Genomic DNA, 22,242 nt, shown 5'->3' on the forward strand with positions numbered 1-22,242 from the left:
GTTTTAGTTCTAGGAACTCCGTTTGGAGGAACTAAATTAGCTCCTACTTCAGAGCAGGGTCTAAAACAGTTCTATAGGAACTATCAGTGACGTAAGTGTATGCTGATTGGCCAAACGCACGCGAAACGCACGCAGGCTACGGCGTATGGGTGTGCGTCTATGCGTAAGCTACGGCGTAGGTCCGACGCAGAAGTATAAATCAGCCTTTAGTCCAATTTTTTGCTCTTGAAATCGCGTAAATCATGCGTTTACATTTCCATCTCCATTATAAAAAGACATCGCTTTCGGCCGCTTCAGAGTTCCTGCTGCGAATGCAGCCAGGAAAATGGCCTGAGGGAGAAATTGGTTCTCTAGGAACTACCCTGCTGGCTAGTTCCTAGAACTAAGTTCCTAGAACTACGCGTTGCGAAAGCCCCTATAGTGACCCCAAGAGGTACCTTTATGGTCTTAATAAAGACACACAAGGCTTGGCCATGCTTCAGTTTTTGTTGCTTTGGGAGTGAGAACAGGTCATAATCATACATATTTAGGATGGGAGTTATAGTTTAAGAATCAGATGATGTCTAATTCAGATAAAATAAATTAAATAATTAAAAAAATTAAATTAAATAATTTCAATCTTACTTGAAATGCCCATGCAAAAATGACAGTTTTCAGAGAAGGTCTCCTCTACTCCAGGTCTGTCAGATTCTGAACATTAACTTACGTGCGCTATAGATCATCTCCTGTCATCAGATAACATTGTCAACCCATGTTGAGCTTTGGAAGTCACTCACACACACACACACACACACACACACACACTTGTGCTTTCAGACACATGGTCTGACCCACACTAGTCCAGGCGGCACTAATAACAGATTTGCCAGATTGCTGCTGTAACCTACAAGAGTCAAAAATGGAGCGGAGATCACTGCACTTACCTGCGCTAATGTTTTACAGTGCTTGAGTGTTTGTGTTGTTTTGAGCGGGTGAATATTTCTTTGATTATATTTTGTGAAGTGAGAAACAAAAGCACTGCTGATGGGGGAGGATAAAAGAAATGTGGGGGTTGGGAGAAAGAAAGAGAGACATTTGGGGGTGATATGGAGCTCTGATGGGGTGCCTTTGAAAAATGAAAGAAAAAAAAATTGGATGTTGACAGTTGGATGAAAATATTAAATAGGTGGAGTCACTGAACATTTAAGAAAGTGAGGGAAGAGAGAAGGGAAACAAAGAACAGAAAAGAAGAGAACAAAATCATACAATAAAAAAAATTGACGAAATGATATTTAGAAAAAAAAATGTTTGCACACATGTTGTGTTGTCCTCACTTATTGCAGAATTAAGGTGTGTCTTATTTTCTCTTCATTAAGGGAGCTGCACACAGCAGTCATTTTTTCTTGCCATCTTTTCATTTTGGTTTTATATTTTAGCATCATCTCTTCATTCTTGGATTGGAGAGATGGGCAGCGTGAGAGTGAACAGCAGCACTGATGGAGTGCGAGCTGGTGCAGAAAACTATTGATTTTCCTGTACCAACCCTTGGTAGATTAAGAAATGCCGATACTGGGATTCCACCCAGACTCTCTGGTTCATGTTAAGTTCACTTGTCATTTTCTATGATTCTGATAAAATCAAGATCCTAAATGCTGATGTAGATATCCAGCACTGACTGCCTGTGGGCGGCTGATTGAATTAGACGGCTATGTTTGTCCATTAGAGAGAGACAGAGAGAGAACATAGTCTCTTTATGAGCTCTTCTTTAAAAAAGAGAGAATGTGGAGTTAGCATTAATGAACTAATTATAAGCACTCAAAAGATGGACAGTTCCTACAGTAGTTATGAAATTATTTTATGAAAGGATGATAAACTGATGTTTCTTGTTTACTCTCTGCAATACACTGTTAGAGGAATAATGAAACGTCTGTCATTATACTCATGTTCATTATTCACATGACAAGCAATGACATTTGGTGACATTGTAGTCCACATGACATTTCAAGACCATTTCAAAACTTTTTTTTTTACTTTGGTAATATTTTCATGAGAAGCTTATAGGTTCAAAGTAGCTTTATAAACACATGTGTACTATAATATGCAAATCAGAAAATAAATAGAAATGGCATTGACAACCCTAGTCTTAATATTTGGTCACACAGGCTTTGGATAAAAGAATTGCAATCAAGTACTTCCTATAACCAGTTTGGTCCACTCCTCATGTGCAAACTGCTCTAGTTCTCCCATGTTATAATCGTGCTGCTGTTTTCAGAACTCTCCAAAAGTTTTCAATGGGAATTAGATCTGAACTCATTTCTGGCCACTTTAGAACAGTGCAGCATTTTGTCTTGAATCATTCCTGGGTGCTTAATGAAGTGTGTTTGAGGTCATTGTCCTGCTGGAAGACCAGTGTCAGCACCACGAGCGGGCCTGGGGGTGGGCCTGGCCTGGTCCCTGTGCCTCCCTACTCTACCAAATTCTACTGAAGAAGAGCACCGTCCTCCACAAAGTGTACCAAAGTGCTGTACAATTTCATAAGAATAAAATAGAATACAATAAAATAAAAACAATAAATAGAAAATAAAAAATAGAATACGTTAGAGAAGGAGATTTTAAAAAATCATTAACAAACAAACACCACAAATGCATCTAATCCAATCTTATGGTCCTTACAAAGTAGCAAAGCCCTTATCAAATAAATATGTGTTGAGACGGGTTTAAGACATGTTTACAGAGGTACAGGATTTTTTTTCTATGGGTGTTTTATGTTATTAACTTATATCTTCATATATCCAAAGGATGTATGTATGTGATGATAATAATATGTCACCTTTGTTGAATGGCATTATCATTCCTAATATAGGGCAATATATGCCACAGATTACATTTTCGTATGGGTGAATACATTTACTGTAGACCATTAGGTTTGTACATAGCAAGGATAAATTGCACCTTACTTGTATGTTTGGCCTTCTGTGTATGGCCCAATGTGCACAAATGCACACATCTTATTAAGACACTTATACTGAAGTGTAATTACAGTTTCTAAATCTCATGCGGGAGCCATCATACAAAGTGCTTAAAGCTTCTTGCAGCAAATGAGTACCGTTTACTGCCTGCTAGTCTGTAATTGGGCTCCTACTGAACACCTGGCAACTTCTGCTCACCTGATTTCATGAACTTGACCGTTCTCAGTACAGTTAGGAAGAGTCATTGAAAAAGTTAACCAATTGGTTTATTTTTTATTGTTAAATTATTTGTATGACGTCAGAAATACAGAAAGAAGTTGACATTCTTTTCTGACTTATTTGATAAGCTCAGACCAAATGTTCTACATTGTGCATGAGTGTAAACAGGGTCAAAATGCCAACAACACTGTCAGATTGGACCAATTTTTATTTTATTTTTTTTGGAAAAGCTTTATTTCTCTGTTGCAGAGGTCTTAGACAGACACAAAGCAAAAAAAAAAAAGAATAACATTTATATTAATCATTTAAATTTAATAATCTACAAACACACTGTATTGCACTTTATTTAATAAAAAAAAAGTGTAAATCAGAGATGGAAACTCACGTCTTTGACTTGGACTTGAGTCACACTTTAGTCGCAAAAAAATTACTTGACTTGGACTCGTGAATAACTGACTCGAGGCTTGACGTGGACTTGAAGACAGAGTCATTTTGGTATGGCATTGCTGATTATGTTCTCTCTTTAACAGCATCAAACACCATATTTTTCTATTCATTCCTTATTTATTAATTCCCTATCAATATGTGCTGCAGCAGCAAATATCACAATTAATCTCTAAACACACTAAGCATGCATTATGATATGCACGCTTGACACATCTGAAGGAAAAGTGTCACAAAAGTGTGATGAACTTTTCCATCACCCACTGGAAAAGTGTGGTTATATGAATGAACAACAAACAATAACAATATAGCTAAGTCTTAGCTTATGATAATCTTCGTGTCATTTAATTTGAAATGCAATCCAGTGTTTGGCCATATCAGTTCACAGTGAATGCAGTGAACTCCATCTCTCCATGTGCTGTGAATACAATGTGCATTTGCTGTAAAACGTCAAATGTAACGTGCTGTAAGAACCTTTAAAAATAACTGAAGTAATCTGATAAAGTGATATCGACATGTAATGCAGTCAGGACCTGCCTGGATTGACTGTTTCCCTGAAAATAATTGCAGACCTTAGAACATTCGTCAACCAATCAGATTCAAGCATTCATCAGCCCCATATGTTGTTGTTGTTGTTGTTACGTTACGCTACGTTACGTTAAGTTACGTTATGTTACGTTATATTAATTGTGTTATATGAATTGTATATACTTTTCCTTCAAATACAGCTATAACCAAAGATATGGCTGAACTCTTTTCACAGAATGAAAGTGAGACAAAACCATTTTTTATGCTTGTGTTTCTGTAGAGGAGATTACAATCTCAATAAACCCACAAAGAGCACATCTCTCTGATTAGAGAAATCACACCAGCTGTGGTCACACGTTATCAGTTCAATTACCATGAAAGTCTATTTACAGTCACAAGATGACCCCTGTAGGATCACTGACCCTAACAAGTTCATAATTTAAAATAAAACACACAAACATACGTATATAGACTAAAGTTGCTATAAGAGGAGCCCTGTAGGCTTTAAGACAGGGCTGTCCAGTCCTGCTCCTGGAGGGCCAACATCATGCAGATTTTAACTTTAACCAGTTCCATCACACTTGCCTAGAAGCTTCTAGTGACCTTAATTAGCTGGTTCAGGTGTGATTAATTAGGGTTGGAGCTAAACTCAGCGGGACAGTGGCCCTCCAGGAACAGGTTTGGACATCCCTGGCATAAGAATATTTTCTAGATTAAAATGTAGAGGCAAAAGTAAAATATTCATACATTGTTGGTGCTATTTAAAAATTTGAAATTAGTTAGACAGTAAAGGTAAGTTAAGAGTTATTCTTAAGTTATTCTTGAAGTATGCAATTTTTTTTATTCCTTAAAAAAATCTAAAAACACAAAAAGAGGTGTTTTAAGGAATGTTCATGCTGTTATACAATGAAAGCATATAGTTCCAGGAGCTGACAAGCTCCAAAAGAGTATCATAAAAGCATCATGAAGCACCACATTTTTTGTTTTTTTTTATCTGATACATCACTGTATGGAAACAGCACTTACTTTTAAAAAAGTCAAAGTATACTTTATTGTTCCCTAAAGGAGAAATTTTACTCATATTGCTACATTCACAAAAACAATAAAAGGTACACAACATCAATCAATAAAACCAACAACAACAACCGAACAACCAGTTTGAATCACTACTACACTGTGTGCTTATACAGGCACAAATTATTTCTTATACCTTTTTAATTTACAGTGTGGAACTCTGTAGCTTCTACCAGAAAGAAGCAATTCATGCTGTGAGTTTCTTGTCAACGCCACACAAACAGTCTACTTAAAATACAGTGTCAGATGCAGATGAGCACAAACCCATTTAATAAGTGAATTCAAAGTGAGTGAACTGTCTATATAGAAACCTAATCTAAATGAAATGGTTTATTTCAAGTCAAATAAAACATTTATTACATGAAATAATGTGAATGCACCAACTAAAGTAAAAAGTTTTTACTTTGATTTTTGACTTTTGTGCCATATTTCAAGTGTTTTGAAACCATGCGATAGTTTTGTGCAAGAAACAGATGAAATTTAAATTGAGACTTTTTATTTAAAATTTTTACATTTAAGTCTTTTCCTCCACTCTCTAATCTCATTTCAGTTTATGCAAATTCCGACTAATTCTAACTATTCAGACAGGCTGTAAAATATAGCAACACAATGAAACACATCTAGCAACACATCTGTTCCACTCCAGAAACTCTTGGCAGATCAGACATGCTGGTGCTGGGCAACAATGCCAAAAAATGCCTTATCTTGATGGACACATTCTTTAATCACCTTCTAATTACAGGTGCATGTCCAGGCGGATTGATTACCTGTGTGGGCGGGTGATGTGGAGGGTTAGTGTTACAGCGAGCAGGACACAGGGGGTCGGGGACCCGCGGACAGGTGCGGGTGGGGGTATTGGTTTGTGGGCAGTGTACTGACTCACTCCATTATTTATAAAGCTCAAGAGGATCTATCTCAAGAGACTATGACTACCAACGCACCTTCAGAAACTACCATCTACAATAACAGAACAATACCATAGTAATACTTTGACTTTTTTTCATATGTAGCATGGTAGAGCCATATTATTTGAAGTTATTTATGTCCTACTTTATATACATTTTTGGGTCTTTTTATAGTAACTTGGTGCCATTGTACTATATATGAAAATACAGTGTCAGATGCAGATGAGCACAAACCCATTTAATAAGTGAATTCAAAGTGAGTGAACTGTCTATATAGAAACCTAATCTAAATGAAATGGTTTATTTCAAGTCAAATAAAACATTTATTACATGAAATAATGTGAATGCACCAACTAAAGTAAAAAGGGTCAGAACAGACAGAAACAGCTCATTATGATACAAGTGTACTACATGTGGCAAGATGATGATACTTCAATCAGTAGCTCAGCATGAATGATACTCTACCTCAAATCATGCAGCATACCGAGGAGAGATGTACTAATACTTATCTAGAGACCTGACATTGGTCTCTTTTGACAATAAGCTACAATAGGGGTAGGGTCAGTGAGCAACTTAAATTTAAGCAATCACATACAACATACTAGCATCCACCAAGCAATGCATTAAAACACACAGAACACCTTAGTAATTGCATAGCAACTTTCTGCCACCCTTCACAAAACCCTAGTATCATGAGAGTGGGTTTGCACAGGCAGGCATCCCAATTTTCCCTCAGAAAATGTAATTAGTTTTATTATAGTATTAATGTACAGTTACATTTATTCATTTAGCAAATGCTTTTATCCAAAGCGAATTTACATTAAATTAATTTACACTTAATTTGTAAAACTGTAATTTTATATTATTATTATTATTATATTAATATAAACAGGGTTTGAAATTAACACCTGCCAAATGCAGGTAAAAATCAGCTGTGGCGTGTAACGTTGTCAAATCACTAGCCAATTTGGCGGGTTACTTTTCTTCATTAAATTCTTGGGGAAGGTAATGTAAGCCAAATCTGCACAGATTTGGCGCAAATACTGAACTCGTGAGTCAACATGATACAGCCTAATTGCGCAGCATCTGTGCATACCTAGCTTACTTGAACATACCCTTCACTGCGCAACAAATAATGACGCGCTGGTTTCCTTTGCATTGAAGCAATAGCGAAGACTCAAAAAATGACTTGACACACTGTGATTTTCTTACTGTCCAGATGAACTCTCCTGATATCATGCACTTTGATCCCACCAACGTCTTAAATTTAGTTATATCAAATTTAAGGCCATAAAAGTCTTAAATGGTACAACAAAGTCTTAATTATGATTTCAAGAGGTCATAAATTTGGTGATGGAAAGCCAAGAATTGCAATATAGCTTAATGTGGCAAATAAAATGTAAAAGGCTATGATAACATTGAATAATATGAGCGCTGCACGTTTCAAAGTCAGGTGCTGGGCTGTACAGCCGTTACCATGGAAACTGCTATATTATGCCGCTCCAAAAGCGCTTCCTGCTGGCAGAGGATAAATTAGCATTTTCAATAAGCCCTTCTGCTGTTTTTGTGCAGACCAATGTGAAAATCAGCCCATATTTTTACGCAGAAAACACTCAGTCGTATATGTGAACCGGTGGATCGACAAAAAGCTAATGCATTTTAAAACTCTAAACAATGAAGACATTAATATATATTTAGATATTATTAAATTCATATAATAATTGATTGGTAATAATTGCTTAAATTAATGTAATAATTTATACTTTTGACTCAATGGTTTAAAAGCTGAAATGTGTGCAGAAAACAGTTTGCTTGTGTGAAAACATGTAACTGAACTAATAGATAGATAGATAGATAGATAGATTAAACAAAATTATAAACGCAACACTTTTGTTTTTGCCCCCATTTTTCATGAGCTGAACTCAAAGATCTAAGACTTTTTCTATGTACACAAAAGGCCTATTTCTCTCAAATATTGTTCACAAATCTGTCTAAATAAATGTTAGTGAGCACTTCTCCTTTGCCAAGACAATCCATCCACCTCACAGGTGTGGCACATCAAGATGCTGATTAGACAGCATGATAATTGCACAGGTGTGCCTTAGGCTGGCCACAAGAAAAGGCCACTCTAAAATGTGCAGTTGTATCACACAGCACAATGCCACAGATGTCACAAGTTTTGAGGGAGCGTGCAATTGGCATGCCGACGACTGCGCGAATTCCAGAGAGCTTCGGCCCATTGCAGCGCCCTTCCAGACAGTAGTGACACGATGAATGCGATCTTCGTTTGATCATTCACAAACTGATGGGGTTGTAATTCGAAGTATAGTAAACACTGGAGTAGAAAACTGCTGCAGGCGGCCGCCTCACCGGAGTAGATTGCAGGTTTGGCCATGGGACATGCAGAGGCCGATGGCCTGACGGGAGGAAGCTGAGGGATTCGTGGAGTGCTTGAACCAGTTCGGTGAAGGGATCTGGGGTGAGTGGTCTCTGTGCCTCCATAGCGAGCTACAATCCGTTAATTTTCACTTCTGTTTTGAGGGACTGGTCTTCTGTCATGGCTGGATAGAGAGGCATACACAGGAAGAACGATTCAGAGCTTCTTTATTTACACAAACTGAAGGAGAGCTTCAAAAGGTATTAAAACTGAAACCTAACTTTAGCTCTAGAAACTGGCATACACAGGAAGAACGATTCAGAGCTTCTTTATTTACACAAACTGAAGGAGAGCTTCAAAAGGTAAGTATTAAAACTGAAACATAACTTTAGCTATAGAAACTGAAGAGTAACAGTCCTTATCTTAATCCTCTTTAGGAAGATTCAGCAAGACGGCAGGAGACACAGAGCCACGGAGATCCAGAGTGGTGTAGAGAGGCATGAGGTAAGGTATGCAACCTTGAGACCAATCAATGAGATACTGAGGTGAGTGAACAGATATAGTGCTCAGGTAAGTGACATCAGGTGTTCGTAATTAGTACTCAGGTGATTGTGAACGGGTGTAGGTGGCTGGTGTGGCTGATGTGACTGGTGAATCTGTGACAGTACCCCCTCCCCCACGGGCGTCTCCTGGCGCCCGTGACCGACGGCGAGGCCCCCATCCTTCTTTAGGAGCGGGACGATCTGGGTGCGACTGGTGGAAGTCAGAGAGGAGTGATGGATCCAGAATATCATCCTTGTCCACCCATGATCTCTCCTCGGGACCGTACCCCTCTCATTCCATGAGATACTGGAGCCGGCCGCCCCCCCGTCGGGAGTCTAGAATTTCTTGGACTCTGTAGATGGTATCGTTGGGGTCGACTTCGGGAGGAGGAGGTATCTCGGACCAACATAACGGGGACTCAGCTTCCTGCTTGGCAGCCGGAGACAAAATATCCCAAGTGGAGAGACAAACTCAGTCACCTGGTTGGTACACAGGCGTGGGTGCGCAACGGGCATCAGCATAGTCTTTAGGTCTCCGAACTGCCCGCTGGAGATGGACATGTGCTGAGTCCCATACCCTCTCACTCTCACGGAACCAGAAGTCAACCGCGGGGACTTCCGAGGGCTCTCCAGTCCAGGGGAAGAGTTGCAGTTGAAATCCGAGCACACACTGGAATGGTGTTAATCCAGTCGTTTCCTGTCGCAACGAGTTCTAAGCGTATTCGGCCCAGGGAAGATACTGGCTCCAGCTGTCCTGGTGTTCGTGACTGTAGGCTCGGAGATACCGCCTGATCTCCTGGATCTTGCGTTTGGTCTGGCCGTTGGTTTGGGGATGATAATCTGAGGAAAGGCTGACAGACACTCCCAGCAGATGGAAGAAACCATGCCAGACCCTGGATATGAACTGCGGCCCTCTATCTGAAACGATATCTTCAGGGAGACCAAAGTGTCGAAAGACATGCTGGAAGAGAGCTTCGGCTGCCTCCAAAGCAGTGGGTAATCCACGTAAAGGGATTAGTTTACAGGTTTTGGAGAATCTATCCACCACGACAAATATGGTAGTGAATCCGTTAGAGGGTGGAAGATCAGTGGCGAAATCGATTCCAATGTGGGACCAGGGTCGGCGTGGAACAGAAAAGGGAACCAGTTTTCCTGCAGGTAAACAGCATGGAGTGGATGTGATGGCTCAGGATGTCACCCGCTACGTCAAGGGTTGTTCGGTCTGCGCCATCACATCCACTCCATGTTGGGCCACCAGTATCTGTTCCGGAGGAGCGAGAGGGTTCGTTGGCTGTCTGGGTGACCCGATCCCGGAGAAGTGTGGATGGAGTCCAGAAGGGCGAGACGTAGAGTGTGTTCTGTTAGAGTGGCGGCATGAATTTGGTCATTCACATCCCATGTGATTGGACATGCGAACACTGTGGGTGAGAGAATGGGTTCTGGGTTATCTGGTGATGGATCTGGTTGGTGAAGTCGTGATAAAGCATCTGCTTTGAGGTTCTTATGCCCAGGGCTGTACGTTACTGTGAATCGGAAACGGGTGAAGAATAAGGCCCATCAGGCTTGTCAGGGATTAAGACGTTTAGCTTCACGGAGGTATTCGAGGTTCTTGTGATCAGTTATGACTTCGAAGGGATGTTGAGCCCCTTCCAACCAGTGCAGTCACTCTTCCAGCGCAAGTTTGATGGCCAGTAACTCACGGTTCCCGATGTCGTAATTTTGCTCTGCCGGGGACAGCTTCTTGGAGAAATATGCGCATGGATGGAGTACGGGGGGTTCACCCTTCCATTGGGATAATACGTGGAGCCGACCGTTGACTATAATGGGCTATGAAGCGCCGATAGAAGTTTGCAAATCCCAGGAATCTCTGCAGCTCTTTGACCGTGGTGGGTTGTGGCCAATTCCTCACTGCTTCCACCTTGTTTTGGTCCATTTGGACTCCCTCTGGTGTGATTATGTAGCCCAGGAATTTAATTGTGGTTAGATGGAACACACCTTTTCCTGCTTGAGGTAGAGGTAATGCTCGCGGAGACGTTGGAGTACCTGGGAGACATGCTGTTGGTGTTCCTCAAGATTGGGTGAGTAAATGAGAATGCCGATGTAGATGATTACGAATTGATTGAGCATATCATGGAAGATTTCATTCATGAAGTTTTGGAAGATGGATGGTGAGTTTGAAAGGCCATACGGCATAACCAGGTATTTGTAGTGCCCAGATGGTGTTATGAATGCAGTTTTCCATTCGTCTCCTCTTCGAATGCAGATTAGATTGTAGGCACTGCGTAGATCGAGTTTCATGAAGATCCGGGCACCACGGAGTTCCTCCAACGAGGCTGGCACCAGAGGTAGTGGATAGGAAAATTTTATGGTTTGGGAGTTGAGTGCTCGATAGTCGATACAAGGACGTAGGCCCCCATCCTTCTTCACCACAAAGAAGAAACTGGATGCTGCAGGAGAAGTGGAAGGACGGATGAATCCCTGATGTAATGCCTTCTTGATGTACTCCTCCATAGCAGCGCGCTCCAGGATCGATAGGGGATAGACATGTCCCTTAGGTAATTTGGCCCCAGGCAGCAGGTCGATCGTGCAGTCCCATGGTCGATGAGGTGGAAGATGGGTTGCCGCTACCTTACTGAACACGTCCTGGAACACCCTGTAAGCTGCTGGAATGTGGACTGAGCTTTGTGAAGCTGGGCTCTCTATAGTGGTAGAGCAGAGCGGTATGGAGAGCTTAGCTCGGTCTGGAAGAGGGAGATCTGCTAAACATGTCCTGAAACAGGATTCACTCCACCGAACAGGTCGATCGCACAGTCCCATGGACGAAGAGGTGGAAGATGGGTTGCCGCGACCTCGCTGAACACGTCTTGGAATGCCCTGTTGGCGGCTGGAATGTGAATTGAGCTTTGGGAACCTGGGCTCTCTATAGTGGTAGAGCAGAGCGGTATGGAGAGCTTAGCTCGGTCTGGAAGAGGGAGATCTGCTAAACATGTCCTGAAACAGGATTCACTCCACCGAAGTATTTCCCCGGAGTTCCAGTGGATGTCTGGATGATATCTACTGTAGCCTCCTCCAGCACCAAGAACGAAATCCGTTCAGCATGGAGGTTTCCAATGTGAAGAGTGACTTCCGGGGTGCGATGGTGCACCAACCCCTTGCTCAGCGGTTTTCCTTGTATATTGGAGATTTGGTAGATGGTGGAATTACAGTGTTGAGGGAGCTTGATTTGTGTGAGACTGATGGAGGAGATTAAATTTCCTGAAGCTCCCGAATCCACCGAGACCTTGACTGGAAAAGAGTGGTTCATGTACATTAGAAGGGCATCAGTGTGAGGCAGACTTGAGACATCAGGATGAATATTGACCGTACTCACCGCTGAGCATGTGGGCCGAATAGGGCAGAAGGTGCTCCTGGGACTCACAGTACAGACAGAGCCCTTGGGTGATTCGGCGAGCCTGTTCCGTGGTTGATAGACGATAACGGTTAGTTTGCATCGACTTGGGTGCTGGAGGAGCATTACTCGGTGAGGCGGCAGCAGAGGAGGAATCCTCGATGTGACAAGTGGTTAAATGTTGGGAGATGTGCAGCGCTTTTTGCAGAAAGCTCTCTAGTCCTACGGTGTCTTCATAGATGGACATTTGCTGTCTGATTGAAGGGTTTAGTCCACGTCGGAACGCTGATAGAAGGGCCATTTCGTTCCATCCACTGCTTGCCGTGAGGGTACGGAATAGAACTGTATAGTCATGGATGGACATATTCTCTTGCCGTAGTCGAAAGAGCTCATCGTGCACGGAGACCGCCGAGGTAGTTTTGCCAAACACCTCGCGGAAATTATCAATGAAGGCATCATAGGAGCGCACTAGGGGACTGCGCGAATTCCAGAGAGCTTCGGCCCATTGCAGCGCCCTTCCAGACAGTAGTGACATGATGAAATAATATATAAATATTTAATAATAATATATATAGAACATTTATGTTTATATAGTTTTTATTATTTTCGTTTTAGTTTTAGTTATTTTAGTACATCAAATTAAACTAAATGAAAATGACAAATGTTTCCTTAGGAGCTGTTTGAATCAAATAAGTTTAAGTTTTTTTCTATTTTATTTTATTTCAGTTAACATTTATTCTATTTCAAGTAACAAAAAAAAAACACAGTTTTTATGGTTTTACTTTTAGTTTTAGTTAACTATAATAAGCCTGCTTAGGGGCCTGTTTTTACATTAGCTAAAATCTTACCTTATTGGTAACATATACGGCAACATCAGTCTTGATATACTATAGGCAATACATGTCATATATTTCTTTTCCATATGGGTATTAGTGGGGTAACTTCAAGTAGTCCTGTGTCATGTGATGGCTGAAAAATGACACACTAAGGCATGCAGTACCAGGCTGAAAACACAACTCTTCTGCACTTCTTACTTAATGTGCCTAATGTGTGAAACATGCTTAAGTTTATCCCCAATATATTTTTGTAATAAATATTAAATATTAAATATTTTGTGAAAAGAAAAAAAAATAATACAAAAAATAATAAATGGTAAAAATACCACCATACACACACACACACACACACACACACACACACAACAAGCACATTTAGCCCAGCACACAGCATTGTTTTGTACATTCGGTAAGCTGTCCAATCAGGTTGTGACCTTATGCTTATGCCTTTTGTTTTGAATCTTTAGGTTCGGTGTTAAAAATAGCAGTGTGAACGCTAAGTAAACTAAAGCATTTATTAACTAAAGTAATTATTTTCTTTTTTGGTCTGGACTGAACTGCAAATGTGAACACACCCTAAATGAACCGGTTTAATTCAAGTTATTATGCTCCATATGACTGAATCGGCCTGAATAAATTATTTTTGTACCAACAAATGTAATTTTTAAGTGTCAGAACAGTTAGAAACTGTTAAGTTAACAACTGAACACTTTTATTTTTGACAGTCTACTTGGCTTAACAGCTTCATGTAGCTCAAACAGGATAAGGCTGTAAGTTTGATAGGGAAAGCACCACTCAGGACATTTATTTTCCAAACAGTCACATTATGCACAACAGCCTAATAAATAAAATTGTCAGATTCATGTTGATCTGTTTTGGATAAAACTGCATGCATTTTTAGTGCCACTCATTGGACAATTCATTTTTAAAGTATCCTGAAAGTGCAAGAAGCAACATAATATCATTTTGCAGAAATATGCAGCAAATGCCTATACTGTTAGGCGAACTAGATGAGTCCTCTGCTTAATCTGACTTGTGTTGCAGCCTGTAATTAAACCACACCATGCTGGTTTTGTCTGGCCAGAGGAGAACTGGCCCCCCGACTGAGCCTGGTTCTCCCAAGGTTTTTTTCTCCATTTCTGTCACCGATGGAGTTTTGGTTCCTTGCCGCTGTTGCCTTTGGCTTGCTTATTGCTCTGGCAATATTGTCGACTTGATTGCACAGACACTATTTGGACAGAACTGAGTTGAATGATGACATCACTGAATCAATGATGAACTGACTTTAGCTGAAAAATGACTCTTTGTTATTGTCCTCTTGCATCATTGACAAACAATTTTCCTGTTTGACTCTGTAAAGCTGCTTTGACACAATCAGTATTGTATAAAGTGCTATATAAATAAAGGTGACGACTAGATTTGACTACAACTTTTTCAACTCATTTCATGTACTGCTCTCTTAGCTCAACTGCAGTAAAGTTGTAACTCAGGAAAATATTAATGTGTAGGGAATATTCTTTCGAGGGAAAAGCTGTTTTGAGCTGTGTTTCTGCTCTCAGCCTCTCCTGCGTTGCGGAGCTGCTGGTTTGTGTGAGAGAGAGAGAGAGAGAGAGAGAGAGAGAGAGAGAATGCTGGTGATGTCACACTGGTGTGGGTCATTTGAAGGTTAGCAGCCTCGGAAGGGTTCACAGAAAGTTCACTCGCATATATTAGGCAACTCAATCTTTCATTGTGTAGGAATGAACTAGTAGGAAATGAGCTGCACGCAGGCAGGAGACGAAATCCGTCATTGCGCGTTTAAACGCGATATATTTACAAAATCATCCCTCATTATAGAGAAGCGCTGTCGCTAACCGGAACGGGACACAAGACCGAGCGGAACCGTATTTATATCCGTTTAGCGATCGTTTTTACTCTGAAAATCGCCAGTAAGGATCGGGATGGATCGCATGATGTCTGGAGACTGTGTGGAAACGGAGAGAGATCTGCGCCTGCCAAGAGTTGATGGAGTTTCTGTGAACAAATGAAGGACAACCAGACTGATATTTAATTATTTTATTCTTCAGTGAAATAAAGTGCACGATGTTTGACTGTATGGATGTGTTATCGGGACACATGCTGGAGTTTTACTCGTCCAGTTCCTCGTCGTGTATGTTACAGGAGAAAGCGCTCAAAGCGTGCTTCAGCTGGCAACACCGACGCACCAAAAACTGTAGGTCTATACTTGTATTCCCTTATTATCTTTTTTTCTTCTTCTTTTACAATGATTCATATGCGTGGCGTTTAATTCGTGATAAATCAGCCTTTAAATCCCATTTGCAATTATTCATTTTAATAAAGGGTTCATATTAATTAACAGTACCAAAAAGTGCCATGGTAATCCACTGTACCAATGTAGATGGCATTACCATCTGATACAATCACCCATAGCACAGTAATATTACTATGTTTTGTTGATGACTTACCATGGTAATGCGATGTTTTGGACATGTCATATGGAATCATTTAAACTGTGGTAATCATTCAGTGACTTACGTATCCATATATCCAATAGCATGGTATGTAATCATGATATTGCCATCTATGGTACCATGGTCATAATTGTTGCTCTATACATACACACCGTAGAAATTATGTTTACAATGATACAAATTATGATACAATGATAAATGACACTATACATTAGTGAGAACAGAAAAAAAATATTAATATAAGCGACTCTGTCTATGGTACTACAGTATTACTGAATGTGTGTTTTGTTTTTCGTTATGTATTTATTTATTAAATTTCTGTACATTTAAATTAAATGTGGTACCTATATCATGGTATGTTATTTTGGTCATCATTCAAAAGTACAGTATTTATAAAAGTAGCATGGTATTGCAGTTACACTGCTACAGTACTTTTTGAAGTCATCCTTTACATTACTGTAGGTGGAGTAGATTGTAATGGAGCTGCTTGTAACTACATGCTATTCTTTTTACTATTGTAATTACTAGTAATGTTTTTAGCATGGAACCTGTTTAGTATAGTGTTACCAAACATTTTAGTGATCAGTTAATTTCTGATCAGTAAAGGGCTAATGAAGAATTAAATATTAGCTATTATTTATAGCAGAATGTTAGTAAATGAAACATGTAGCCTACATGTCATAAAGCTTCTCACTTTCTACAAGTTTAGGTTCTGTAACAAGTTCGAGTTCCTTTATGGTGTGTAGCAAAATGTAAATACCTGGAACATGCCTATGATGTCCAAAAACACAGTCCACCTAATTTTTAGATGCAGCCGTACACTACATATCTGCACTGTGTGCAACCTGTTTCCCCTCTGTGATTTATGGTTGGTGCAGCAGCTTTAGGAATGTGCTCTGTAAACATTCATGACTTTGACACCCAGACCCGCACACAGATAGACGCAGAAAAGACCACTGAAACCGACTTTTTAAACACAACTATAACTTCATTACATTTTTTTTTTTATCTGAGCTTGCTTGAGCACTCATTTATTGAGAAAGCATATCCTCCACGCAAGTCATCCAAATGTCTGTTTGGTCCTTTACCGTCAAAAGCACTATTTATTTTTGCGTCCTAATGGCCCTCGTGAAGATAGCACTGAGTGCACACTCACTGTCATTTCCCCGGCCATATTTGCTCAGTGGACACAAATCAAAGCAAAGTGGCCCTTATCGGACGGCAAACATCTGACGGTGTCAACAGCCCACTCAAGCTCCCTGAGATGCCTGTGTTCACGCTGTACCGGGGCGATTACCACAATCTATTCACTCAGTGTGACTGAATAACATTTGATTTACTGGATGACTCGCATTATATAGTCTTCTAGAGCAGTATATTGAACTTTCCCCAGACCTGCTGGATCTTGACTAAGGCTAAAATGCAACTGCACTTTAGTAAAACAAAGTCTGTATTACGTTACCATGAAATGGAAATTGGCATAATTTTCACACATCATTATGTCTTGTATATTGTGTTCTTTGGTTCAGCAGCTATGGGTAATTAAATTATTTTCTATAGGCCACCTGATTCTTTAGTAATCACACAATCTAAATGTGTTTATTCGCATCTCAGTGAATTAGAAAATGATTATCATTAGTGTGTATTGGTAAATTGCTCGGATAAAACAGCTTGTGTTCATCTGTGGAGCAATGAATTGAGAACGAGAATGAATTGGTGCAAAGATAAGAAGGATGAGTTTGCCCTTATTTATTTATTGTAATTTTATATTTGTTATGGTAAAATCTATTTTTTTTTATTCATGTTCAAATAAGACTCCATTTAATTATTATTCTCATTTCACTAGGGTCAGCTGACCTTATTTTGGATAATAGAAACCTTTACCATATTAATTATGGACATGGAAATTGTGAGTTTGCTAAAAACAGCTGCCCTCTCTGATCATATTTTTAGTCATGAGAAATAGAATATAATAGTGTTCTCTATCTTCATGATGCTCAGTGCCATAAATTAGGAAGAAATCTTTAAGAGTCTAGATCTAGTGGAAATTCTTCTTGAAAATAAACATAGTTTCTTGTTTGAAATAATACTAACTGAATAAAAACCTTAAGTTATTGACAGTTCAAAGTATGGAAGCAAACTCATTTCATTCATTCATTGAATTCTTATTTTATTGTAAAGTACAGTAATAACATTAATATGAATATTCATATCAAAATACATATTTAATTCATAAAGTAGCATCCTGACAGTAGAAGACATAGTCCCTGGCATGTAAACCAAGGTTATTAGTTAGACTCTATCAGTGTTGAGTAAAGATATACACTGTAAAATCTAATTAGTTGGGCTTACTTAAAAAAAGCATGCAAACCGATTGCCTTGAAAAAACTAAGTAAAGTGAAATAGGAATAGTATGTTGTACTGACAAGTGCTTAGTTAGTATAGTTTACTTACACGAGAGTTCTAGTAACTAAAAAAGAACTGTAGGGGGTACTTGATCCTTTCATTTAGGTTTACTCATGACTTAATATAGCTACTCACTGACTCCCAGAGTGCATTGCAGTATGAATAAATTATACAGTTGCTTTGTTTTACAGTTGTTGATTTTATTTGACAATTTTATTTGCTGTCTTGTGTCAGTAGTAGCACAACAAAAAGAGCAAATAAAATGGTTATTGTTACAAGTAATGAAAATAAATGAAATTGAATTGTTACCATTGTTGTGATTAACGTGCTGAATGTTTAAGTCTGTGTGTGACTTTAACATATTACCACACACTATTTAATGATTATATAAACCCAAATAAAAACATCTCATGGTATTCATGAAAAATGAAACTTGATAAAGTTCTTTAATAAACAGACAATAAATGCACTAATGCTTTAATTAGAAGATAGGTCACTTTCTAAACGCAACCTATTTATTACTTTTTTCCTTTGAAATCAAATAACTCTGACTTCATAATGCATTACTGCATTAACAGGAAGGAAATTATAGATAGATAAACCAAGTTCAAAGTGCCCAACCAAAGGGAACGCTAATCACTATAATGGTGAATTTAAAAAAAAAAACATTTTAGGAAAATCAACATCAATTGAATATGAAGTTAGCTTATGTGATGTTCTCTCAAATATTTCAGTTTTGAAAATTCAACATTCAAGATGACTTTGGGAAACGAGTGAATGCAACTAGTGAAAGATAACTGCAGACATGGAGGAAATGAGTGAAAAGTCTATTAAGACTCGTTTTCTTTTCTTCTTCTTCTGTTGTTATGTTGCACATTAGCAACATATTAGTGCACTGCTGCCTCTCACTGCTTTATTAATGTCATTGGTTCCTTTGTGGCTACTTGAATATTTTAAGTAAGCATCACTCAAAACAGTAAGTAAATTGTTTTATTTGCCTTGAAAGTAGCTGTAACTTAATAAAACCTAGTAAGTATAACAACTAAGTAAAGATAACTAACTAAATCTAAGTAAGGTAAACTATTGGATTTTACAGTGTATACATTAACTAGTTAACAGGTGTTTCATGTCATACCTGTGACTAGAAGTGGTCAACTGATATGGATTTTTCACTAGTTGACAATGTACAACTGTACAATTTGATATGTACAGAATATTTTTACTTTACATGACATATATAAATATTTTGAAACAATTGCATGATCCATTTGTGCATTATTCACTATATAGGGAAATTGCAGACTCAATATTACAACAATATTTTGTTGCTGATTAGTATTGCAATTTATGTAATACCTGTAATTGTGATTCGATGATACAATATATTTCGCACATTTGTAACTGCATCTTGCTTCACAAAAAACAAGAACAGTTATGTACTTCAACTTTATGTATTTTGAATGTGCTGATTTTTTTTTTCACCCTCTGAGAATTACTGGGCAATTTTGGGGAATTTTCTTCAATACTTTGTTTTTCCATTGCATTGTTTGCATATTGCTGCGATAGCAGCGTGTTTTGTCACAACCTGTGCATATGCATCTAGACAAAAAAAATACAGCTTCCTATATACAGTACCATTCTAATATAATTAAAAAATGATGTTTCGTCAAAGCAACAAAATTGTTTTGAATCTATATTTTTGCTTACAAGGTTTGTGGTTATTTTCAAAATGTGCAGATACCATCCTAGTCACAATATACACTTAGTGAACACTTTTTAGCCACTTGTTACTGTATTGTGTCATGACATATAGCAAATAACAAAATAAATGAAGAAATAACATATAGCAAATTACAAAATAATTTTTTTTTTTTTAAATGCTGTGTGAGACAGTCCTCAAATCTTTCTTATAGTGACTTATGAGCTGTGGACTACACAGCTGTCAGTTTATTTGCCATAACCTAGTCCAAATCCTTCTCTCTGTTCAAGTCAACCAGATTTGAGATATTTGGGAAACCTATCTAATATAATTTAAGCAGTTCAACACAACAAATTTATGCTGGGCTCAAAACGACAGTATTCCCAGACCACTAGTCTGTCATCAGAGCTCTTAGCTATGTTTGAACCCTTTAGCCTCAGCGTGTAAAAACATCATAAGAGGCATTTGGAGAGATTAGAGCAAGATGTTTATACACCTCCCTCCATTATGCTAGTGTGATATGTGCTAATTACGACCACTGCTCGCTCACTCGCTCTCTGTTTTTCTCTCTCTTTAGCGCTTCACAGGCAGACTTGAAAGGCCATTGGCACAGTGTGCACGGCAAGCTAATTTTGTGCGTCTGTGATGTGACGCCTGTACTGCGGGAATAAAAAAGCTCTAACACAACTTTGAAATGGGATGAAGCTGCATGTAATATATAAATGATGGTTGGTAAGGGAGGGCCTTGCTGTTACGATTGCTCATACTCAGGGTTAGTGATTTGAACAAACCCCTTTAAAGTAATAAAACTTAGGTATATAACTCACCATTTGTGCTACAAACATGACACGGTACTTAATGTTTATTTATTATAAAAAAGGTAAACCAACTGGAGGAGGAGGTGCAACCAAAAATAAAAAACCAAAGAGGTGCAAAACTCAAGTAACAAGTCATGTGTCAGCCATCCTGAGGGCCTGAGGATGGCCGAAACTTTAATTGTTTTTGACCAATAAAATTTAAGTTTCATTTATAATAATGAAAGTATGCATAAGGAAAAGTGTTTGAGGTGCTAGTCAACATTCTCATTTTAGCTTTTAGGCAGTTCATCCTGTGGTGTAAATTATTTTTAAAAATACAAATATATGCAAGAGTTAGGAAAATGTCAACTACGTATTTGCTGAAATCCTACGAGTGTAACCATTTTGGCGTGTCTTAATTATAGTAAGTGAAGATTACCTTTCTCTACTCTTCTCTACTGCTATGCAGCCTAGCAGCACATTGTTACAGCAGCTTTTAAAGAATTAAAATGAAACCTTCCACATCTCTCTGTTTGCATCATTCATCATTTTCCCCCTCTCTCTTTTTTTTTTACGGGCTTTTTTCCAGCAGGAGCCGTCTTAATGTCATAGTTTACTTTAGGGTCTTTGAAGGGTTCTGCACCTGTTGAGCTGAAGGATGGAGTAAGTGGTTGGGCAGTGCATCTGACACAGTTCTGGGTGGGCCATGCAGAGTCATTAGAAGAGTAGCAGAGAGTTCATATAAGTAACATCTTAAAGCTGTTGACTGATCTTTGATATTTGACAAGAAGGGGGCATTTTCAGTTTTAGTGAACTTTAGTGCAGATTTGCAGATATTGCACTTTTTTTAAGTTTAACTAATTGCATTTAATATAAATCATAAAGTACATTTTCACTTAATTGTAAATAGCATGCAATTGTCAGAAATATGGACTGTCTGTGTTGTGTTTTTCTCCCCATGTGCCTTCCATGACCTAGTTTTCCCTCGTGTGTGACATGCCCATATATGGTTTCCTTCCTGTTCCTATTGTGTTTCTTTGAGTCCAGGTGTGTCTCGTCATCCCCTCGTTTAGTCGTGTACTTAAGCCCAGTGTTTCCTATGTCTAGCGTGCTGTGTTAAATGTCTAATCTCGATGCTACATGTGTGTGTCTCCTGGCTACCCTGTGTTTCCCTCCAGTTTGAAACATTAAAGACTGTTTTCCTTCAACTCCTTCGTTTCTGCGCTCCTTCGTTCCTCCACAGTAGCAGTTGTGACAGAACACAGCACCGACTAAATAGTTTATTTGCGTTGTTCCCCTCCGTTTGTTTTCTGTTTTCCCCATGTGCCCTATGGATTCCCTCGCTGTAAGGTTTACCTCCCTCGCCAGCAAGGACCTTTCCCTCTTGGAGTATGCTATGGAGTTCAGCCAGCTCGCAATTTTAACGGCGTTCGACAATGCTGTGCTGAACTCCCCGTTCTGGATCGGGGCCAACTACTACCGGCCCGTCGACCTCCCAGACACCACCGGACTGTGCTGGAGGTAGGCAATCATCCGGTGTCTGGAGAGCGTCTACCCCCGATCCAGAACACAGCCAGACCCAGTGCCCAGCCCACCATCTCCCCGCTG

General features: G+C 39.1%; 1 protein-coding gene across 1 annotated transcript in view; it reads left to right on the forward strand.

Annotated features, from left to right (window-relative positions):
* The first annotated feature begins 15,319 nt into the window (after positions 1–15,319).
* LOC107719850 (retinoic acid receptor beta-like) overlaps positions 15,320–22,242 on the forward strand; it is a 92,097-nt gene continuing 85,174 nt past the window's right edge. Inside the window, exon 1 of the mRNA XM_016527388.1 lies at positions 15,320–15,473. Coding sequence (XP_016382874.1) covers positions 15,344–15,473 — 130 coding nt within the window. The 5' untranslated portion in view covers positions 15,320–15,343. The remainder of the gene's footprint in view (positions 15,474–22,242) is intronic.

Source organism: Sinocyclocheilus rhinocerous, unplaced genomic scaffold, assembly GCF_001515625.1.
Source record: "Sinocyclocheilus rhinocerous isolate Xijiao unplaced genomic scaffold, SAMN03320098_v1.1 scaffold1563, whole genome shotgun sequence".
NCBI classification, from domain to species: Eukaryota; Metazoa; Chordata; class Actinopteri; order Cypriniformes; family Cyprinidae; genus Sinocyclocheilus; species Sinocyclocheilus rhinocerous.